Source organism: Schistocerca serialis, chromosome 1 (genome assembly GCF_023864345.2).
Source record: "Schistocerca serialis cubense isolate TAMUIC-IGC-003099 chromosome 1, iqSchSeri2.2, whole genome shotgun sequence".
In the NCBI taxonomy this organism is placed as follows: Eukaryota; Metazoa; Arthropoda; class Insecta; order Orthoptera; family Acrididae; genus Schistocerca; species Schistocerca serialis.
The window spans coordinates 874,535,991-874,556,370 of NC_064638.1; the positions used below are offsets into that span (position 1 = coordinate 874,535,991).

Sequence of the window (20,380 nt, forward strand, 5' to 3'; positions counted from 1 at the left end):
TACACCCACAGTGTGGTCTTCTCTCATGAATGCCTTAGCAGGCAATAATAAACAAGGCACAAAGAAAGTTGTGTCATCTGTCAAGATGACAGAAGCATGCCACAGGAGATAGTACTGTCTAGCACAAACTGTTACTTTGATACACCCTAACACCGAAGCACAGGTCACTCTCATGGCTGTTGCGAGCAAGGTGACCAATGGGGTGCCCCAACTGATTTGGTTCTTCTCAAGGAAACTACCCCCTCTCAGAAAAGTGGTCAGTTTTCCACAGTGAGCTTCTTGTGGTACATATGGTGGTCAAGTACTTCCATGAGGATACTGAAGGCTGTCAAGTGACCAAGTACACAGATCACAAACCTCTGATGGATGCTATCAGGAGCCCATTTCAGGATGCTAGTCTATGACAGATCAGACATTTAGACCTTATAGCACAATATACCACAAGCATACATCACATCCTTGATGTGGGCAATATCATTATGGAATGCCTTTCAAGGATCGGCAGAATTTCTCTCCAATACAACTATGAGCATGTGGCAGCTGAACAAGTGAATGACCTCCTCAACAACCACGACACAAACCTTTGCATCAAATGTTAGTATCTTCCCATGACTCACACAATCCTGCTCTGCGACATTTTGCAAAATGGGTCATGACCACTAGTGCCTCTTATGCTGTGTGTGAAATATTTGAGCAGTTACACAACCTGAATCACCTCAGCACCAAGGCGACCATCTGCCTACTGACAGATGGATTCATAGAGGTGAACATCAAATGAGAGTGTGACTGCTGGGCACCAAGCTGTCTTACAAGCCAATTTAGTAAGATAGGCCACATGTTCAACCTCAACTTGGACACTCCCCCATCCAAAAGACTCAGTTCTGGCCTGTCTACCTTGAGATCATTGGACCCCACTCAGAGTTGGAAGGATTTTGATACCTCCTATCCATGACTAACAGGGTATCACGATGGCTAGAAGCATTGCCCATGCATGGCATTACAGCCAAAACAACCCCAACTGTTTGTCGAGAAGTAGACCACCCACTTTGACACTCCACAAATGGTTACCACTAATCACAGCTGTCAGTCTGAATTGGTCCTCTTCAATGCCCTTTGTCACCTCTGTGGGATCACCCACATGTGAACCACCACATACCACCCACAGAGTAACAGCCTGATTGAGAGATGGTACAGGACCATGCAGGTGGCCCTGATGTGGTGTGGCAGTTCCTGGACTGAGGCACTCCCATGGATCCTGTTCAGCATCCATTCAGCATACAAAGATGACCTACAGGTGTCTCTGGCTGAGGTGGTCTATGGTGAACTGCCTGTCCTGCCTGCGTACTTCATCCAGCCTATGACTGACACAAAACAGGTAGACTTACTAACAGTAGTGCATCATGTTCAGGAACATATTCAGAACATGCACATTCTGTGCCCCTCAATTCATTTAACCCTAAAAGTGTTTATACACAAGAACCTCACCTCTTTTGACTTAGTCATGTTGTGAGAAGACACCATACGATTAGCTTTGCAGCTCCTTTATTCAGATCCATACAGGGTGCTCAAAGTGGTTCACAGACATTTGACATTCTAGCATGTGGCAAACCTATGCACTTGTATTTGACGCGAGCTGGCCAGGACTTTGGTGAGCATCCACTGCCTCCTCCTCCATTCATTGCACCATCTGAGTCACAATATGGCCATCTCAGGCTCCGTCCACAACATCTGGCACAGAACCAGCCCTAAGCACATCACATACCACCACAAGAAATGATGTGGTCATGCCCTGTGCAGTGCCAATCACAGCACAACTGGTCACATGCATCTGTACATGCCAACATGTGTGACCACCATATCCCACAGTACCCTATACTTCTGGTGGAGGACTTTGTAGGAATACTGAGCTCCCTGAGACCCAAACATCTCTGGCCAGTGGGAATAGAAGATCTTTGGAGAGAGAGAAAAGAAAGACAGTGCATTTTTAAAGACCATTATGTACCTGTTTTATAGTTACTGTTCTGAATAAAGTGAGTTACATTAACTGTGTCACATATTATTGGGAGCTGTTTCTACAGCATCATGAAGCTTGATTCCTACAAATTACTTCCACTGTGCTAATCTGCAGACAGGATTTCTAGCTTAGTTTTAATATTTTCATTCATTACTATCATGTGACTTAATTTCCTCAAGCATGCAGTAAGAATATTACATAAAGCTGATACCAGAAACCTGTTCAGGGACCTTGGGATTTTTACATTGTGTGCCAATATATTTATTCCTTCATGGCAATTATTATTAATAATTAGAGTGAATTTAGGATGAATTGCGCATTTCACAACCACAACATTAGAAATGAGAATAAACTGCAGCTGCACTGCGCTCCTGTCTTTGGTTCAAGTAAGTTTTACATTCTTGTGCAAAACTCTTTGATATTTTGTTGGCAAATATCAAGCAGGAAATTGTAAATCCCAAAACATTCAAAACTAAATAAAAAAATTAACTAAGTAGCCATTCCATCTATAATTTATTAAAATATTTGTATGTAAATTTTCGTTTTATACTAAACAGTATACAGACAGCTGATAGTGTTCTGTCTAAGGAATATAGAGATGCTTAATTGGATATATTAGGCAAACATGAACAACAGATTTGGGTACAATGACATCAACAAAGAAATATTGCTGGAAGTGTCAAAGTTTTCGTAACAATGTTATGTTTCACCAGGAAAAATGTCAAAAACAATGTGTTTTATTAATGAGCAAGCAACATCTCAGTGTGTTTGAAGATGCCTATTAACCTGTGGCTTGATTTCAATACTGAAAAATAGATGGATGAAGATGGATCTTGGTAACTAGTTGACAATCAAGATTTCACTATGATAGACATGTTAAAGAAATGTTGTCTGAATAGCACAATTAAACCAATAAGCTTTATGGGCAGGTGTTGGTTTTATTACTCTTCTCTTCAGTTTACATACTAATCTCAATGTTTACAAATGAGGAGAAACAGTGTTTCAGGCACTGAACTTACTCACTCGGGGAGCAGGTCTCAAACTCACACTCACACATTTAAATGTAAATCTTTTGTGGTTTCCCTAAATAGATTATTATGGCAGCATGATTCATTTATTCATGTGCAATTTCCTTCCTTGATACTCATTCTGTTGGAGCTTGTGGTCTATCACCAATCATCTCATCATTGATGGGACATAATGTTCTAATGTTCCTATCAGTTCCTCTAACCAGCATCGGATGTGTCAGTGGATTCCATTACTATGATAATTCTAACAGTTATTAAAAAACCAAAATAGCTGTAATGGTCTGTTGTTCTTAGAATTACTGCCTTCATTGTCAGGTGTTCTTATTTCTGAACTTTTATTTAAAACTATAATTGAGCCCTATGGCTGCCAAATATGATACACTTAAAAGGTTCATTACAGTATGAAAATGTGATTACTACTGTTGAGAAACTCTGTACTCTTATTCATAAAAAATATTTTCATATTTTATTATAATAATATTCATTAAAAAAATAATGTGGTAATCATTATCCAGATTTTGTCTGAGGTCTGAAAACTTACTGTATAGGTCATACATAGCAAGAATATCATCATAACCAAGCTGAAATGATTCCTGAAAGCCTTTGTAGTATGGAAACATAATCGAGGAGGGCACATCGGAGTGAGCCAATCCCAGGCTATGACCAAGCTCATGTACAGCAACTGTGAAGAAATCCACCCCTGAAAAATAAAGGATATATATTATTATACAACAGAGTATGAAATACCTGTTAAGGGTGTTTCTGTACTTCTCATATGTATCAATATGTAGTATGTGTTATTGAGAACTATGTACTAATAAATATGTGGCTAAGAAAGAAAATTGTTACAGATTATCAAACTACCAAAGAATGATAATTTCACTAGAGGTGTGAGTTGTCTTACAACTTTAAATGAACCTTATATACCACCTGCAAAGATGTAATTAGTCTGGACAAGACATTTCTTTTGCATCTATACAGGAGATATTAAGAGAAAATGTTTATTATTCAGGTTTTGATTAGTTTACTATAAATACTACAGTTGCCTGCAAAACTGCAATGGATTCATGCATGTCTGGAGAACTCTTGCATAAATGTTATCTCACAGCCTGCATAGCACCACTAGTGAAATTTATAGAGAAAATAAAGTGTACTCTTATTTTATCATCAGAAAATGTTGTTGCTCTTCATGGAAATGATATACCACAGATGTATATGGGTATCTGATAACATAATTGTCATTTGCCATCAGTTTGAGAAGGAGCACTCTGTTTTTCTACAATACAGAGAGTTTAAGTGCCACATGGTTTGTGGAAGAATAATTTTATATTATTTATGAGCTGCTTTTTATTAAAGGGTAGTATTATGTTACCCAGAAAACTTCTGCCACTACTCACTAGTATGCCAGTGAATGTTGCAATAATAAAACACAAAAGGTAAATAACACCACTAAAGAGGATGAATGCATTAAAAAAACTTGGAGTATAGCTTCAAGTATGTGTCTGAATACTTCAGGTGACAGAGTGTGTATAAAAATCTGAAGAAGGAAATTTGAATTTCTTGAGGAACTTAAATAATATACTGAACTTTACAAAGCTATGCTATAAATAAGTATTAAAAAATAAAAGAGAAAATTTGTGAATTTATGTGATCTTACCATCATCATAAGGTCCATCTAACTTTACTTTCCAGTTTTCATCTTCATCGAAATGGACATCTCCACCATACTGATCCATTTCATATGGATAATAGGCATGAGCCAGTATACTGCCTGGCCCATCAAAAGGAAATCTATAATTAAAAGAAATTTTTATTTTTAAGTACTGCTAAACAATAAAAAAATTTTTATGAAATCATTCTAAGCCCAAAATTACTTCCGTCTGAATAAAAATACACCATAAATTACTATGTCTTTAGTGTAAACTGTGACCCATTATTTGTTCACTTTATCCTTAGCTCTGGACCCCCTAGCTCAAAACCAGTGGAAGACATAAGTGTTCAAGCATCCTGTATACATACAGTGGATTTTGTCAACTTTTGAAAACAAAATAGGTAGGGACATAGAAGTAGTCTTTTCACCACCAATGTTGAAAGTTGTATTTCCAGTTATGTCTTACAAGATATATTTATTTATTTATTACTTCTGAAGTCCAGTTATAAACTGATAGCTGCTCTGACTGAAAAATGAGACAGTTCCTATATGTGGGTGAGACTGCCGTGATAATGGTGCTCTTTAATTACCATGCTTGGCATGTTTCCCTGTGTCAGTTCATTTTTCATGGTGTTAATATCCTCAGTTCCTCACACCCCTCTCTGACAGCCTTATGACAGCAAACATGCCCACCATTTTCAATGGAATTTCACATTTGTAAATAACTCAGTGGTTGATTATTAGGAACCACAGAACAAAAACCAAGATGTAATTAAATTGATATTTCAAATAATGGAAAATCCAGGATGGAATGTAACAACACGAGAGAAGAAAAGTTGCTACTCACCATACAGCAGAGGTGCTGAGTCATGATAGGCACATTAAAAAGATTCACACAATCATAGCTTTCAGCCATTAAGGCCTTTGTCAGCAGTAGACACACATACACACACACACACACATTCACGCAAGTGCAACTTGCAAGTTGCGCATGCGAGAGTGTGTATGTGTGTGTGAGTGTGTATGTGTGTCTTCTGCTGACAAAGGCCTTAATGGCCGAAAGCTATGATTGTGTGAATCTTTTTATTGTGCCTATCACAACTCAGCAACTCCACTACATGGTGAGTAGCAACTTTCCTTCTCTCGTATTGTTAAATTGATATTTCACATCTTAGAGATCATATCAGGTAAATGGTGGAACTGTTTTATTTGCCCATGGTCTCTGACATGTACAACACCAGGATGGTTGCCTCTCAGTGAAGCACAAAAAAATTAAAGAGAATTATGCAGCATTTATGTAAATACTTCTTCACTTTCCAAACAGTTACCAAATCAGGTCACAGCAGATAACATCTATTTGATGTCTATCTAATGCATGCTAATGCTATATATTATTTCCTTGACAACTTCTATTGAAACCAGTGTGTTTAATGATTTTATGCAACATGGCATGTTTGGTGTAATATTTTTACAGGAAGCCTCTATGACAGCAACTGACATTACCAGGCTTTCAATATATTATCAATGTCAGCGCAGAAAGCAATTGTGGAATGGCTATTCTCTTAAGGGATAGCTTTACAGTAAAAAATGTTCAACTTTCACAATTGCATGTATTGTTGCTGAGACATTTCTTTTAAATACTTATGTACTGTGCAGCACTAATGTTGGACAAGCACAGTTAGATTTTTTAATAAGGATGTCCCAAGCCTTCTGAAAAATACCTGTTATACCCAAAGAAGAGCACAGAATTGCAACAAATAATCAGTGATTATCATTTAACTGATGTCTGGCACATTTTCTGTAAAGATCAAAATGAATTTACACGTTTTATCCCAGTGGTGTGAACAGAATACACTGCATTTATGTTTCATGTGTTCTGACCAGTCATTTGCTTCATGCTGTAATTTTGTCTGTTTGTTTTATGGAACACTGTGGCTTCTAGTGTTCCTTAAAATTGCTAAATACTGTCAGAAGTAGACATTCAGTGTTAATTATCTTCGTTCTCAAATCCTGCACTCTGAAATCATTGAAAACTGAGAACCACATCAACAAAAATGTCAAAATTTTAACTCAGTCATTGATTGGTGTATGAGTTAACCAACCCTATTATACAAAAAGCTGTTATGCATTATTTCTGAGGCAACTTTTTGGATGAAGAACACAATTATTTGTGGAAGCACTTGATGGAGATAACAAGTTACACAGTTGAAATATCATGCAAGAATGTTGCTGATACCCACCACAATACCCAATACCTCAAGATGTCAACAGATTGCCAAGAATGTCTAAAGAATTACAACACAACTGAATATTACAATCAGTCCTTAAAAGCCAAACTTGCTCCTTCTGTTAATCAAAACAAGAGTACCTATTTGCAGGTAAAACAGATAAAAGCAGGATAAATGCACATGAAACAAAGCAGGTGAGCCCGTTATTCGTGGACGACCAGCATAGAATTTTCTGTATGAAAACTTGACATTGTACCACTTCCAGTATGAAAAGCATAGAATGCAAAGTAAATCACTCTCATATGTTCAGCATAAGAATAGTGATAGTTTAACAATGAAAAGCACCATTACTAAACACACCTACTCATTCTTCACCTACTCATTCTTTGTGGATCTCTTTGCATATAGACCAACTGACCCTTCTTCAATGTCATTTTTATTTCTTGAAGTGCAAATCTCACTCACTTCAGAACACAGGGAGTATTTAGAAGACCTACTTGACGGGATGACAGTGATGACATCAAAGTAATTCTGAAAGACAGTATCAAAAATAAATCCTCAGATGTTGGTGGTAACCCCATCAAGTTTTATCAGAGATATTGGGTCATTATTTGACCTGCTATTACAGAACTGGTGAATAAAGTTAGTGTTGATGCATCCAAATTCCTGCAAAATTCCTCAAAGGGAGGATTGCTCTCCTGCCAAGGAAAACATCTATTCACAGATTGAGAAATCTCCACCCAATAATTTTCCTAAATTCAGATTATAAACTTGTTTCAAAATGTGTCACATCAAAATTAAAACCTATAAAGTAATTGGCCAGGTAAGAAATCTGCTCACTATGCAGCTGCAGGTGAACACACATCTAGAAAAGGGTTTTACGGACGTAAGCTTTCAGAGTCAGTGGCTCCTTCTTCTGGCAGGAGGGCTGAAGGGGAAGGAAGAGGGGTGAAGGAAAAGGAGACTTTCCTTCTCATACCATCTGGTAAGTCCCCCCTGACCAGAGATTCTAGGTGACTTTTCAGAACTTTACCCCTTTTGCTAAACCTCTCCAGTCCTTTCCTTTCACCCTTCTTCCTTCTCCTTCAACCCTCCTGCCAGGAGCAGGAGTCACTGATTGCGAAAGCTTACATAAGCAAGGTGTGTGTGTTTTCTCCTGCTGCTGCTTGGTGAGTGGATTATTTATCTATTCAGTTACATTATATTGTCAAAAAATGATTATTTTCATCATTACAAAATTAAAACCTATTATGCATAAGTGTATTAGTCACCAACAAAAACACAGATTTCCACAAAATAACATACTTGAAACCACTTGTACATACAGAGATGTGATAGCAAATGCAGCAATAGCACATGTGCCAGCAGCAGTTCTTTTGCTCAACAACCATCAGGCTTTTGACAGCATTAGTCATGAATAACTAAAGCAATTTTTGCATAAACTGGGATTGAACAATTTTTAAAGACCATATTCCATAATATTTTAGCCAATGCAAGTTCTATAATATATGGCAATGTTTGGAAAACAGGTTCTGTCATAATCAGTATGCATTTCAGTGAAGGAGACCTTGGTCTCATCAATTTTCCAAGTAAATGTACCTCTCTCATTCACCAGACTGTGAGAATTATAGAGACAGACCTAGATAGTACAACAGTCACCCTGTCAAGAATGAATGTTCCACAGTCAGAAGCATCACAATCAAAATCTTGGACATTCCTTATAAATTTGCATATTTGGGGAAATACTACTGGGAATGAAGCTATGCCCTTCACATGGTGACTAAAAACATGAAAAGAACAGCTAGAACTTTATCCAAAGAAATGCATAGGACACTATCCAGAAACAAAACTGAATTCACATTTACCAGTCACAACTGGAAATTTATTTAGCTAAATATCCACAGCCATACCATGTCTTCTGATGTCAGTTCCACCTGTATAAAGACATCAATGGGACATAAGTCACAAATCAACAACTAGCAGATGGGTGAGGAATGTCACTCTGCTGACATGTTGGAGCATTGTTTTAATTATCAGAAAACAGCAGACACTAGGAACAGCAGCCACAGAATGACAGCACTCATGAACTGGATGAATGAGACACACATTTTGCCACACATGGTGCTTATTCCTTGCTTGTGCCCCTTCTCTAATTCAAAAAAGGCTGCTACCCTGTGGATTCTTGGACACACATTTCATGCAGTCATAGAGAGGCATGTAATTGATCCAACAGATTGTCCTCCTTTTCTATGGAAAAACTACTAAATAGAGACTACCTACAAAAATGTGCTGGACAAGGAATTAGATATGCTACGGGAACAATGAAGTTCAAGCCTACAATTATGATGAGTAAAATCAGCAAAGCCAAATGTCACTCTGTTGTGCAACGTGTCACATGGTAACACGAATTCCATAGAACTGTCTTTTCGGCTTTCCATGACTCTGCATCCTGGAGTATGAGCTACAGTGAAACTGGTGAAGAGTAAGGTAGTGTGGCCCAGGGTTGGCAGTCATTGCTGCAAGTACGCAAAGCAGTGTGCCAAGTATCATCAGAGTAAAACTGGCTGTCACACCCTTGGCCTTCAAGGATCATTCATTATACCTTTGGCCAGATTTGTGCATGTACATGTGGATGTTGTGGGTCCCATTCTTATCCCAGTGGACTTTGGTACCTTGTAAACTTTGTGGACTGCTTTACTTAATGACCAAAGGCAATCTCAGTTGCAGATGTCATGGCAGCTATAGTGGCAAAGAGCATTCTAGGTGGCTGTATTGCAAGGTTCAACACACCGTACACCATCATGACCAACAGGAGCAGAAAGTTTATGTCGTCCTTGTTCTAGGAAACCCTAAGTCTATGCAGCTGTTCCCATGTACACACCACCAGCTATCCTCCATCCAGCAATGGTATGGTGAAGAGGCTGCCTTGCACCTTGAAGGTGTCACTGTTGTGTGGTGCCGCTCATCCTCTTAAGCCTGTGATTGGCAATCAAAGAAGATCAGCAGCATTCACCAGCACAGCTTATGTAGAGCAAAGAGCTACACCAACTAGCAGAGCTAATTACTGGCAAGTCCTCTGACATTCCTCCTGCAGCCTTCATCACACAGTTCAGCCACCCCCTGTGGGACACAATGGCTCAAATACGGCCCTCCACCTCAAAATCTCATGGACACCAGAAAGTCTTCATGCACAAGGACCTATACAATGTGCCCTTTGTCTGGCTAAGGGATGACTCAGTCAAACCACCTGTCATACCACCATACTGTGGCCAATACAAGGTCACAGCATGGACCTCACACTTTTAAACTTCAATGTAACGGGAGATATGAAATGGTTTCTGTGGAACGACTGAAGTCAGCACACTTGGGTCCAGAAGTGAGAAAGGACACCATGCCAGTACCTCCCACTGCACAACATACAGCATCACTCGAGCACAGTGCTGATGACCACACCTGGGCTGACTACCACCAGCACGATCCCCCACTGTAACAGGCAATGAAGACATTGCTCTACCATATTTGAGCAAACATCTCTACAAAGGGAAAAAGGATGCAAGCTTTTAATGAAGAAGTAGAATTGCTTAAGAGACACAATATGTGGATGTTAGATGAATGTCCCACAAATGACAAAGTATTGTAGAATCACTGGGTTCTGCATCAGAAAGTTTCAGGTGATTGAAGTTATGAAGAAAATGGGTGTTTGGAACAGTGCTGCAGGTCCTTTTCTGTTTTATTGCAAATGGAATGAAAATATGTTTTATGTAGCACTTCATGTCAATGATGGCTTAACTGTTGGCAGTGACTAGGAAAAAACTACTGCTTTTCTGAGTACTTCACAGTATGAATTTTATATAAAAACAGACACCCTTGATAGTTTTCTTTGCATAAAAACAAAAAAAATTAAGATGGAGCATTTATGATAGAGAAGAAGATTTAGTAATTTACAGTGATGGTGATTTCACTGGCGAAAAGCTGACAAGGTGTTCAACAACTGGCATTGTAGAAAAGTACTACGTTGGAACAAATCAATGAAAGGAACCAGTTGGCTGATCTACAATGAGTTCAGTTTAATTTCAGGAAGTGAAACAGTTCAAATGGTTCAAATGGCTCTGAGCAGTATGGGATTTAACTGCTGCAGTCATCAGTCCCCTAGAACTTAGAACTACTTAAACCTATCTAACCTAAGGACATCACACACATCCATGCCCGAGGCAGGATTTGAACCTGCAACTGTAGAGGTCGCGCAGTTCCAGACTGTAGCGCCTAGAACTGCTCGGCCACTCCGGTCGGCAGTGAAACAGTAATTATTCATTTGTTCACTTGCTTGATTTTTCCTTTTGGAGGAAGTGTTGTAAAAAATGGAAAAAGTGTAAGGGTTCAGTGTAAACTGTTACTCAGTGGTACTCTTAAAATATCCCTGAATTTTATAAAAACTTTTTGTAATACATTCTTTTCTGAATAGTTGGTATCATGTGAATAAACTGTCCACAAATGAAACGGTATTGGTTGAACTTCATAATTCTGCAACAATTTCAGTTGTTATTTTTGTCTGTTTCAGTGGCGGCTCACGAGTATATGATCTGGGTGTTCACAAATTTTTAGATTCAGAAAAATTCATGAGTGTGAAATTAACAGCATATGCTGTATAACAGTTACGCTTATCAACAAGTTTATGCAACTACGGCCACTGCCAATAATAATAACAACAGTAATAATAATGATTAGCTGTATAATTTATCTGACAAAAGAAAGAGTTCTTTTTGTGGAATTTTATTGCTTTGTACATAATTAAGTACAGTTTAGGACAACAATGAAATAGTGAGTAAGCTTTCACAATTCTCTGTTTCGTATTTTTGCAGAAGTGGGAGTTTTCATGCTTTTCTGGGTTGCAAATAAGACACTCTTACAGTGCAGCCACATAATAACTTGTGCTAACTGTACACTTCCTTGTTAAATGTTCATTTTTAATCATGCTTATTTGATTTTGTTACTCTCTCAATCAAAGGATCTGTTCTCAGAGGCTCTAGTTCCCTTGCGGCTCACTTTTGCTTTTAATTTACTTTTCTGTTCCCAGAATGAGATTCTCACTCTGCAGCGGAGTGTGCGCTTGTATGAAACTTCTTGGCAGATTAAAGCTGTGTGACAGACCGAGACTCGAACTCGGGGCATTGCCTTTTGTGAGCAAGTGCTCTACCAACTGAGCTACCCAATTACGACTCATGACCCATCCTCATAGCTTTACTTTTCTGTTAGCATTTAAAATAGATTCAACGTAGTTCATATTTACATTGCACACGATAGCTGATTCTTGCACAATAAACAACCAACTCCAAACACAAAGTACCATTTGTGGAAATGATTAAATTCAAGCAGTAATGTCTACCAACATGGTCACTTAACTAGAATATAAATGAGGGCCTGAGACCCATAAAGGCCTAAAGCACATCGCCGTCGATCCAACACTTAAGTAAGTGTTAGAGGAACCAGTGCTGCATCTTTTAGTGAATTTTCACATATACGATGTGGACCTATAGCACAGATAAACCTGCCTCACAATAAGATCAACAGATTTCAGAAGCATGAATAAATGCTACAGTCTCACAATCGATGGTGATATGCTTTAGGTCTTTATGTGTCACTGATGAGTTCACTACATACAGTCTGCCCAGAGGTAGTTGTTTATTGTGTGACAGTTGGTGTTGCTGCAGGCACCCTGTAGAAAACCAGTGAGATGATCACAAGGGGAACTCCCCATCACACCCTATGGATTTAGTGGCAAGAGGGTCCAGTGGACAGCCCGTCAAAAATTGAATACACATCAAGCATGAAACCTGGAAGAAGGTGTGTTGAATAGTGAAAAAAAAAGCAAAATAGAAACAATAAATGATCCTAGCTCGGGAAGTACAACATCAAGCATGGACAAAGAGCCATGGCATTGTGGTTAGGCAGTGATGGTGTTGGACTGAAAAGTGGATGAGCCTGTGTTCAGAGCTCCATCATGCCCTTTTTTTTCCACTGAATTATGAACTGTCCATCCGGTCACTGATGTTTCTGTTCATTATATTCAAATTTATGTCTGTGTTGTGGTGTAACATCCGTTTGCAATAACAAGGTGTTAGGAAGAGACCTGTAATTAAAGTTGATTCTGTACAAGTACTCTGTTTAGCAGCTGAAAGGAAGTGGCCTTCAAAGGGGAACCACAAATGTTTGACAATAAGGTGACAGTCAACTGAATCCTCCACTAGAAAAAAACATCTGGTGTGTCATACACAGCATTAATGTCAGTAGGTGCGTCATATGATGGGAATCTCTTACTGACGCACCTAACTTGTATGCCTGATGACTGAGTGAGATATGCCTCTTTGTCTGATTTTGGTGTTAATATGAATGTGAAGATGATTATTCCCAAAGAAATGATGAAAACATAATGGTTCACCACATAAGCTGCAACAAATGCATGTAACAGTTTCACAACAGTTTTCCCTGTGCCCTATCAAAACATTTCTTTTTAACATTTTTGTTGATCTGTTTTGGAAGTTTTGACTCTTGAATTCCTTTGTTGTAACATCATACACATCTATTTATTTGTTGTTTTCATTTCTGTGAGATGTCTATATGTTGTATCTCACCTGCTCTCACTATTCATCATATTTACTTACGAATTAGTGTATTCTTACCACATGACTCATTTTCTACAACCAATGTGTAGGATGACATTTGCCAAAACTACAGAAAGAGAACAAACAATCCAATGACTGGACAGACAGTTGATAATTTTGTGAAAAAAGTAAATAAAAAACTAGTGTGAGTGAGTTTTGAACACTGCTCATCCACTTTGTACTATAACACTGTGACCACTTAATTACAACACCGTGGCTGTTCCAGTACATTCGATGTTGTTCTTCTTAAGCCTGGATCATTCATTGTTCCTATTTTGCTTCTTTTTTACAGTTCAGTACACCTTCTTCCCATTTTCATGCTTGATCTGTGTTCAGTCTTTGACGGGCTATCCACTGGGTCATCTTACCACTAAATCTGAGGGGGAGGGGGAATGGGTTTCCCTTGTCAGTGCCTCAAATAGATTTCTGTATAATAAAATTCATAGCTTAATGTACTATAACTCATTCAGCAACCCATAAAAAAGGTTTACTTTCAGTACAACTTTAACATATACTGACATCTGATCTAATTTTACTACAGTCTATAGTGAGTGAATTTGCATATTCTGAAGAGCGTGCTATCATCTAGCAGGATGTATGCCGAGCGAATGGGGGTAAAAGTTTGCTGCAGTGTGCTGCCACCTGGTGGCACTGACGTAGGCTTCTAGTTGAGAGGCAAGAGCTAGTTGTGCACATCTAAGCCATGCATGTTGATTATCAAATCTGTATGTATTTGGCCCATAATGAAATTACATCATGCGAGTTGGGCATGCACAAAAACTCCTTAAAATGTTTACAACTGAAGGTGTGCTTGCGATCCTGTTGCAAGTTTCATGGAGTCCAGAGAAGCAGTAGCACTCTACATTTAAGAACCATATCTTTCTGATTGCAGCATCTATGTTGGGTTTAACAGCATCCAAAGGAAAATAATCAATAAACCCACAATGTCTCAAAAGTTTGAGTGTTCATGTGCTTTTGTGCTCTTACACAGCAGGCACCATTGATTTATTTCCTTTTTAGTAATGTTCAAAATTGTTTTTGCCATATTCTCAGGATGGTGAATTTCACATTTTTTAAATAAAATACTGGAGAATTTTGCAATGCTAGTGGTGATTGAGTTTCAACTCTTAACTACAGCTTGTTCTATGAATTATGTTGAGTGCTCTCTTCCTATCAGACTGAATCTACTTTGAACAGCAAGAGATTGCAATCTGTAGTGAGACTCAATGCTGAATCATGAACGATACTTACACAAACAGTCTTATTGAGTATTGTATAACATAGTTCTCCAGTGGACAACTTTTTGTTGCTTGGTGAAAAGTGAGTTCACGCAAAAAAATTATCTACAGGAGAAACAGAAAAAAGTTCATAATCCAGTTTTCTATTAAATTCACATTAAGATGAATTTGGTAAATATTTTGCTTATAATTTGTAAGCTGTTCTGTACCATTAAAAACTTGTGGATAAAAGTTGCTAGTTGTGTTCCTTTTCCTGTCTGCTGGAAGACAGGTAAATAAGTAACTGTATAATACCAAGTATTCAACTATTCCTGAAATTATTCATAAAATTGTGGTTCATGAGATTTACAGTCACTTTAATGTGGAGACTCAGTGTTGATGCCCACTGATACTTGAAAACAAGAAAGGTAATGAGAAGGCCAAGGTTTCGAACTGGGTATGACAGATGCAACAAGCATTTGAGAATACTAAATACTGTTTTTCTCATGCTACAACTCTGGCACACCCACTACCCACAGCACACCTGATAATCACCTCTGATACTAGTGATTTTGTGATAGGTCCTGTTCTCTAGCAGTCAGTAGTATGTGTACAAAAGTTACTATGTTTCTTTTCCAAAAAGTTGATGGACTCCCAGCAGTGGCTGCCCTATAACAGAGAACTGTTGGCAGTGTATGAAGTAAAATGGTACTTTAAAGATGACATTTAGGGCAGACCTTTGACAGTTTGTACAAATTATCACCACCTAGCAGATTCTGTTTGCAACCCAGTAAAAGATTGTTGCTCACAACATATGGACTACATTGAGCAACTTACAATAGATGCCCAACATCTTCATGGCACCAACAATGTTGTGGCCAATTTCCTTTCATGGATCAGTGCCCTCTCAGCAGGTATTGATTTTAAACACTTGCAACAGCATAGCTTCAAGACACACAATTATGCAAACTACTACATGACAACATAACAGGACTGTGCATCAAATAGCGCGATATTCCTGGCTCAATACAAGTACTATGCAATGTCCTACAAAAACATCTTTGTCCTCCAGTATCACTCACCATGAGGTGAGCTATTTTTGATAAATTACATGCCTTGGGATATGACCTACAACAAAGATTGTCACAGGTTACTTCATATGACCAAAAGTCAAGAAAGACTGCATTTCTTGGACACAGGCATATACTGCCTGCCAATGTTTTAAAATAGGATGGCAGGCACAACCACAATGCAGCAGTTATTCTATCCTCAAGCACCATTTTCAGCCTGTCCACTTAGACCTCCTTGGGCCCCTCCCCGATTCAAATGCATATTGATATATTCTTTAAGCAACTGACAGAGTAATACACAAGGTCAAGGCTATACACTGATGAGACCACTGTCCAAGTATGTGACAATCTATGAACTTCCATCTTGGCTGCTTATCAAAATAATGACAGACTAAGACAGATGGTTTGAGTCAGCACTTTTACCCAACTCTGTCACTTTCATGGGTTCAGCACTTCTGAATAACAGTTTATCAACTACATGGTAATGAAACAGTAAAGCAAACAGCTTTTATATGTCATGGAGGGGAATGGACAGACACCCCCCTGTGGGTTCTTCTAGATGTATGTTCAGCTTATAAAGAAGGCTTCTGCATGTCTCTGGCAGAACTCCTTTATGGAGACCTGCTCATTCTTCCAGTGGACTTTGCAAAGCCATCCCAACTGCCTACAAACAAAGGACTGCCACAGCTCATCTGGAAAACCAAGGAACACATTGCACACCTCAAAATACCATTCCAGCAGGGACATGGTTCCCAGAAAAACTTCACACATAAATCTCTGCAGGACTATGACCAAGTCTTGCTGTGAGGCGATGCTGTCTGATGGGTATTACACCTGCCCTACTCAGGCTCACATAAGTGATTAGACAGAAAGACAACACGTTTGACATTTTACTACACACCAAACTGATTACTATTACAGTCAACAGACTTAAACCAGTGTAGACCCTGCTTGATGCTGTTGACAATCTTGCAGGTAATATTAACCATATAGATGAACTTCTGCACATCGACCTGGATGACAATGTAATTACAGCGTGCACCAGTTCTGACCTGAGGAGATCTCAGTCAAACTAATCGATGACCTCCTTGTTGTGGAAGGATAACACAATGAGCAACATATCCAGGATGGCACACTCCAATGAACATTCTCCTGATGAAACAGATCTGGATTCCATCAAATCAAAATTACAGCACTCAATGTTGTCAAGCTCATGGCTGCTAAAAAAAACATGCTCAGCTCCAGCATTCGCCACTGGAGCAAGATACATGCACTGCTACAGCACTATCACCTCCCTTACTCTGGACTTCATATCTGTTTTGGATGACATCACTGGCTACCATCTCACCCTGCACCCTGCTACCAATCAAGCATGCTCCACATACTCATTACACTGAGAAACAGTCCAGCTGTGCTCCTGTGTAAGCAGCCAGCCAGAGCATGGGATGTCACATGCATCTGTAGTTTGCACCAGCACCATCCAAACCCCTGTGCTCTGCACTACCAGGAAGGAGCTCTGTAGTGACCTAGCAGTTATCACATGTGGAGTATGAGAAAAATTCCTTGAACAGCACTAAGGTTCTGCCACAGGACAATCTCTGAGTTGTCCATTCTGAGCTTCTATGGTGTGCACAAGTTCTATGATGTATCTCTGCCTACTAATAAAATGTAGATTAACAGTATTCATGCCCTCTGTTATGTAAGCGACCTAGCCATTCTGTTTAGCTTTTCCAAACATCATCATTACCTTCATACTTTCAAGGTAATTGAAATCTGTCTCTTTCAGAGTAGTGGTTAACTCATTTCTGATCTTTCATTAACATTAATAAAAAGTATGTTAAATTTTTAAGGGCACCAAATGAAAGTTTCTGTTAATATGTAAGACACAACAAAAGTAGTACTTAGTTTCCACTGAAATTTCTACAGTTGTTTAGTGTTGTGCAAAATGTACCTTCATCTTATGTAAACATGATGGTTCAGTAATGAGTGACTGAAATATATGGCAGAAACTGACAATTCTTATAGTCTGCTCTACTGAAAGCTAAAATAAATTTTTCAGGTAATAAGTAGATCATACCAAGACTTACTGACAGTATATTTTTCCCATTGTCTTATGCTTTACCCTAAATAGTCCTCCTGGTTCAAATGAACAAATCTCCAGTCATGCATATAGTATTTAGCAGCATTTTTCTCTTTACACTCGTGCAAACAAAATTATATACTTATTACTTACGGATCACCATGAGGTCCTCGACCAAAAGCAATGATAATATCAGCTGCAGGATCTGCTATGAGTGAGAAGTTTAGTCTTGCATATCCTGCCCATGTGCTAAATGCTCGCTGAACTTGTTCAACAACTGCTTCTTCACCAATCTTAGGAGACCAGTTGGCTATACTATTTGGAAATAAAAGAGTGAAATAAGCTTTCGTGTTATAAAATAAATTACTTTTTCAATATAACATATTAAAACTTAGAAATTACCATAAATTAAAAATCTTCAAGCAGGAGTTTTCCCTCAAACATGTGTGATATACAAACCATACATTTGAAATGTGTCAGTACTTTCTTTCACCCTACCTCATTTCGGTTCTGTTTATATGTAGTTATCACTACACCTGAGCAGCTTGGGGGAAGAATGTGTGAGAAGCCTGATAATCAATGAAATATGAAAACACCAAACTAATTTCAAATCAAAAACAATAGTGACAATAAAGGTGGATCCTCTCCCACTCTCTTTAAATGTCTACCTGAACAGGAAATGGTGACAAGAAATGAAGGGAGCGGGTGGAATATGACTGGGATGCAAGAAAAAAGCAATATTGGTAGACTGTCTTAGCATTCACAGGTGATACTATGATATTGTTGGAACCATTAGAAGAGGTGGTTAACCAAATGATGCAACTCTGAAGATTAAGAACTAAAAAAAGCATACAGATCTTTATCAAGAACACACAGTCTTTTATGATGAACATCAAAGCAGCTCCTAGATGGATAACAACAAAAGGAGAGAAAATTAAGAAGGTGGAGAGACTGAGGTACCTAACAGAATTGATAGAAACTGGTGTGACAGAAATAGAAGCTGTATGAGTATCAATAAACAGAATGAATTTAGCATACAAACTTGTTATGAATATCTACAATAAAAAGAATATTTCAGCCAATGTAAAACTGAGACATTTCCAGACCTTGTTCTATCCTGAAGCCATATACACAGCAGAAATTCTGGATCTAGTAACAATAGGAGTACTTACGTGGCAAGAACTTGTAGAATGAAGGAATCTCAGGAGGATATTGGGACGCCAAACAACAGGAGATGATCAGTATACAGGACAGGTGAATCAAGAACTGCATACCTATATAGACAGAATCTCGGATACTATCAAAAAAAGGAGCATGGTCTGTGGACACATCAGATATGAAATACAGTTTCCTGAGAACAAGAGATCCAAAATATACCGGCTCCAAGAGGTACAAAATGACTTGGGAGATATGGGAATATGGGATTCAAGAGATTTACAACAGATTGATTTACAGATAATAAATTCAAGCTGTCACTGTTTTCAGGGTAGAATTAGACCTAGGACAAAATCATTATGGAAAGAAGAGCAAAGGAAATTGTGAAGTGTGAGAATGAAAGAATACTGGACAAGCATAAAGACCAGAAGAAACAAAGTGGATCTGAATTAATATGGCCCTCAGATGATTAAAATGAAAAGAAGAAGTAGCAACTTCATCACCAGGGGAAAAACAAGAACACTATTAAAAGAAGTAGAAGCAATAGCATGAGAATCAGTGCTAACCAAAAATTCACTAGTTATAGAAATGGCCAAAAAAAGTAAGATGTCATTGGAAACAACAGTGGATAGCTAAATGAATGAGAATAAATCCACACCTCTTCATCATCCAAATAATTTTTTAGACAAAGTCAAGAAAAATGAGAATTCTTCAAGTAAAGTATAACTATCACACAAAGTGGAAGTTGTAAGACTACAAACAGAGGAGCTAAAAATCACAACCACACACAACAGATGCTACTCAATGAACAGAGACAGATCCATCAACACCAGTAGACACACTACAGTCTGCAAGAACAACAGTAGAAGTTAACAGAAGGCACACTAAATCAGAAAAGCCACAGGTATTAAGGATTTTTAGTACCCTTCGTTAACAATAATTCAAATTTAGCTCATGTAAGAGAATGAACCAGTTCCTCTTCCAAAGATTTAAAACTTGCAAGCAACCTATTCCCCATTAAAAGTGTCTGCAGGCAGGAGAAACATTGACTAAAAGCAGTGCATCCATACAAATACTTTAAAAAATTGGAGTTTTTTTTTTTCAGAAATCTACAAAGATATGAGACTTAAGTTTATGCCCACAAATAGCCTTACAAAACCACTCATAAGCTCTTGATCTGCTTTGTGTAGCTGAGAATTGTTTTAAAAACAAAGAAGTTGCTTGTTTTTCCCTTGCAGGTTACGTTACATTGGTCATTTCTGTTGAACTAATGCAAAG

The 20,380-nt window shown here is 38.3% G+C and overlaps 1 protein-coding gene and 1 long non-coding RNA gene across 3 annotated transcripts in view; one reads left to right on the top strand and one right to left on the bottom strand.

Moving 5' to 3' along the window:
- Positions 1-3,672, top strand: part of LOC126486359 (uncharacterized) — a 33,015-nt gene extending 29,343 nt beyond the window's left edge. For both annotated transcript variants that reach the window (XR_007588090.1, XR_007588089.1), the window contains exon 3: positions 3,591-3,672. This is a non-coding gene — a long non-coding RNA (uncharacterized LOC126486359). The remainder of the gene's footprint in view (positions 1-3,590) is intronic.
- LOC126486343 (72 kDa type IV collagenase-like) overlaps positions 1-20,380 on the bottom strand; it is a 146,832-nt gene that overhangs the window by 67,091 nt on the left and 59,361 nt on the right. The window contains exons 4-6 of the mRNA XM_050108942.1: positions 18,101-18,262; positions 4,700-4,833; positions 3,584-3,742 (exon numbers count right to left, since the gene is read on the bottom strand). Of these exons, the coding sequence (XP_049964899.1) occupies positions 3,584-3,742; positions 4,700-4,833; positions 18,101-18,262 (455 nt within the window). The remainder of the gene's footprint in view (positions 1-3,583; positions 3,743-4,699; positions 4,834-18,100; positions 18,263-20,380) is intronic.